Genomic DNA, 2,903 nt, shown 5'->3' with positions numbered 1-2,903 from the left:
TTAGGCATCCATGGCATACCATCTTTCCTTGTCAACACCTTCAATTATCTTTTTCTTCTCATCGATCGGAGGGAGAGAGATCTGCACTTCCATGGCAACAGTTACAAGCAGATAATGTATATGAAAACAATGCAATAACATTAGAATTTATTTCACTTCGTATTCCTCTTTTTATTTTACCATCGGGATCAAAACATAGTCTGTCACTCAATTGATATCAAAGTTTTATTTTATTCACAATATTTTATTTATTTTTCAAATGGTAAATGAAGTTCACTTTTTGTTTTAATCGATTGAACTCCGTTAATTCTTTTTTTTTTTTAAAATTTCCAACATGGAAGACAACAATCTAATGTAGCATCAACATGGAGGTTTGAGTTAGACATTCCGTTAGAGATTAATAGATTTTTACTGAGGATCTAATTATCTCTCCCACTTGGCTTTCGGGGGAATGGGGGTTGGGGTGAATGATTACCTTGATTCTTCTCATTTTATCGGTAAACTTGGAGTTGAATTCAAAAACATCAGTCGAAGAAACTGTTTTGGTGTTCGGCTCCTTGTTAATAACAACAGCATCGTCTAATATATTCAACTGGGTCATTTTTTCCTTATAACTTAATCTATCTGAGGAATTGAACAGAAGCAATACACCAACCTACAAAAAGGGAAAGAATTTTCAATCATCAAGTAATATCAATTACAAGTTAGTCATACTAAATCACTTGGTGGGTTGTCACGATCAACTCTATAGTTCTTTGTTCAAATTTTCTGTTGACGTTACAAGTACCCAAAGAATATATCTGAAGGAACCCTAGGAACATTTCAAAACCATCAAAAATCGCAAGACTAAAAAACAAGATTTGTAGATCTGAAAAACAGTAAAGAGAATACAAGTGATTTTTGGCCGAAGCCACGAGGTTTAGCGATTTATCAGATCGCCTACTCCACGTTGAGCATCCATGAAGGAATAAGCTCGAATTCACTAAAAAACATCGGCCAAATTACAGCAATTTTGAGCTACAAATGGAACACACGGTTCCAGTCACAACGACAACAAATCCCCTTAACAACACGAAGAACTCACACAAGAGTTCATAACATCACGCATCCTCTCAACCAACAAGAAAGAATCGACAAGATTCAAGATGAGAGAGCCAAAAACACAGAGAGAAATTTTAACTCAAAAATGAAGGCCGCGTAAAATGAGAGCAACACTAACCCTAGGCATTATTAGTTTCTTTTATATGAAAGAAACAAATAATTTGATCCAATGGTCCAGCAATTGCCAAGTGTCAAGATCAGGTGAGAGTCGTTTTTCACAACTAAAAAAACGTGTTTTCCTTTAACCAAATGAGCTTCTAGATTATTCTTCCAGTTGGGCCATTTAACCGGGTCCTGGGTTGGGCATATTAACTTTGGGCTTCACAAAGGCAGCAACCCAATTTCTACATTCTCCACCTTTGCTGTCTTTTGTGCTTGTTTTGTGGATTCAAAACTCAACTTCATTTCATTTGCTCTTATTACCTGTAAAAATAAAATAATAAAAATCAGTCTTCTTCAAGATTTATTAATCTTAAAGAATCAAGAAACCTACTAATAGGGATTACCTTAGTTTCGACATCTGCTGGATTTACCTTAAGTAGGTATTTTGATCAATCTAATATCACCCCTACCAATGATATCTCTAATAAATTGGAACTTTACATCTATATTCTTGGATCTATCATGCAAAATATGATTTTTACTTAGAAAGATAGCACTTTGGTTGTCTGAACATAGCTCCACCTGATTTTCTATAAGTCCTAATTCACTAAGTAAACCCTTTAACCATAAACCCTCATTAACTGCTTCAGTTGCAACAATGTATTCAGCTTCAGTTGAAGACAACGCAACCAATTTTTGAAGCTGAGATTTCCAGCTAATGCATGTATCATTTATAACATAAAAATATGCAATTGTAGACTTCCTAATGTCTGGGTTACCAGCGAAGTTTGAATCTACATAACCCTTAAGTCTAAGTCAATTTTTATTAGTTTTGAACATTAAACCTAAGTTACTAGTTCCTTTCAAGTATTTAATCAAATTTTTCATGCATTGCCAATGTATTTCACCTGAGTTACTCATGAATCTGCTTAACACACTCACAGCATAAGCGATATCAGGTATAGAGCAAATCATAACATACATTACAGATCCAATAGCATTAGAATATGGAACATTCATCATTCTTTTATGTTCCTCTTCAGTTTTAGGTGATTGATCAACAGATAATTTCATTCCAGCAGATAAAGGTAAGCTAACAGGCTTAGATTCATGAAGGAAAAATATTTTAACAACCTTATCAACATAAGATTTTTGTGTTAGAAACAACTTTCCATTTATTCTATCGCTTTTTATTTCCATGCCCAAAATTTTTCTAGATGGTCCTAAATCTTTCATTTCAAATTCAGATTTCAGATTTTCTTTAATTAAGTTAAGCGCAATAGAATTATAACCAGCAAGGAGCATGTCATCGACATACAAAAGCAAATAGAAAAAATCATATTCACCTTCTTTCTTATAATAGAAACATGGATCATATTCAGATTTCTTGAAATTTAAACCTTGTATAAAAGAGTCAAATATTTTATACCACTACCTAGGGGCCTGCTTTAGGCCATATAAGAATTTCTTTAAGAGACACACTATGTTTCCCTTTCCTCCACTTCAAAGCCTCTTGGTTGAGTCATATGTATGGTTTCATCTAAAGAGCCATACAAGAAGGCAGTTTTCACATCGAGTTGTTCTAACTCCTAGTCAAATTGTGTCACTATAGCAAGTAGGACCCTAATGGATGTATATTTAACAACCGGTGAAAAGATTTTAGTGTAATCTATTCCTTCCATTTGGTTAAAGCCTTTAGC

General features: G+C 34.0%; 1 protein-coding gene across 1 annotated transcript; it reads right to left on the bottom strand.

The window, feature by feature from the left end:
• Positions 1-1,228, bottom strand: LOC111383963 (cullin-1-like). The gene is made up of 5 exons (XM_023008160.1): positions 1,220-1,228; positions 944-1,017; positions 723-846; positions 476-655; positions 1-81 (listed from the first exon to the last, which is right to left on the bottom strand). The coding sequence occupies exons 1-5, from the start codon at positions 1,226-1,228 to the stop codon at positions 1-3; spliced, it is 468 nt and encodes a 155-aa protein (XP_022863928.1).
• Positions 1,229-2,903: the final 1,675 nt, after the last annotated feature.

The sequence above is a fragment of the Olea europaea genome, unplaced genomic scaffold (genome assembly GCF_002742605.1).
Source record: "Olea europaea var. sylvestris unplaced genomic scaffold, O_europaea_v1 scaffold2797, whole genome shotgun sequence".
Lineage (NCBI taxonomy): Eukaryota > Viridiplantae > Streptophyta > Magnoliopsida > Lamiales > Oleaceae > Olea > Olea europaea.
This window is presented reverse-complemented; position numbering and strand designations above follow the sequence as displayed.

What these genes read in the sequence shown, in the direction of transcription:
- LOC111383963 (XM_023008160.1), bottom strand. An exon ending in TCATGGATGCTCAACGTGGA is followed by an intron (nt 847 to 943) that starts GTAGGCGATCTG and finishes CTTGTTTTTTAG; the next exon opens with TCTTGCGATTTTTGATGGTT. An exon ending in ATAAAATGAGAAGAATCAAG is followed by an intron (nt 82 to 475) that starts GTAATCATTCAC and finishes ATGGAAGTGCAG; the next exon opens with ATCTCTCTCCCTCCGATCGA.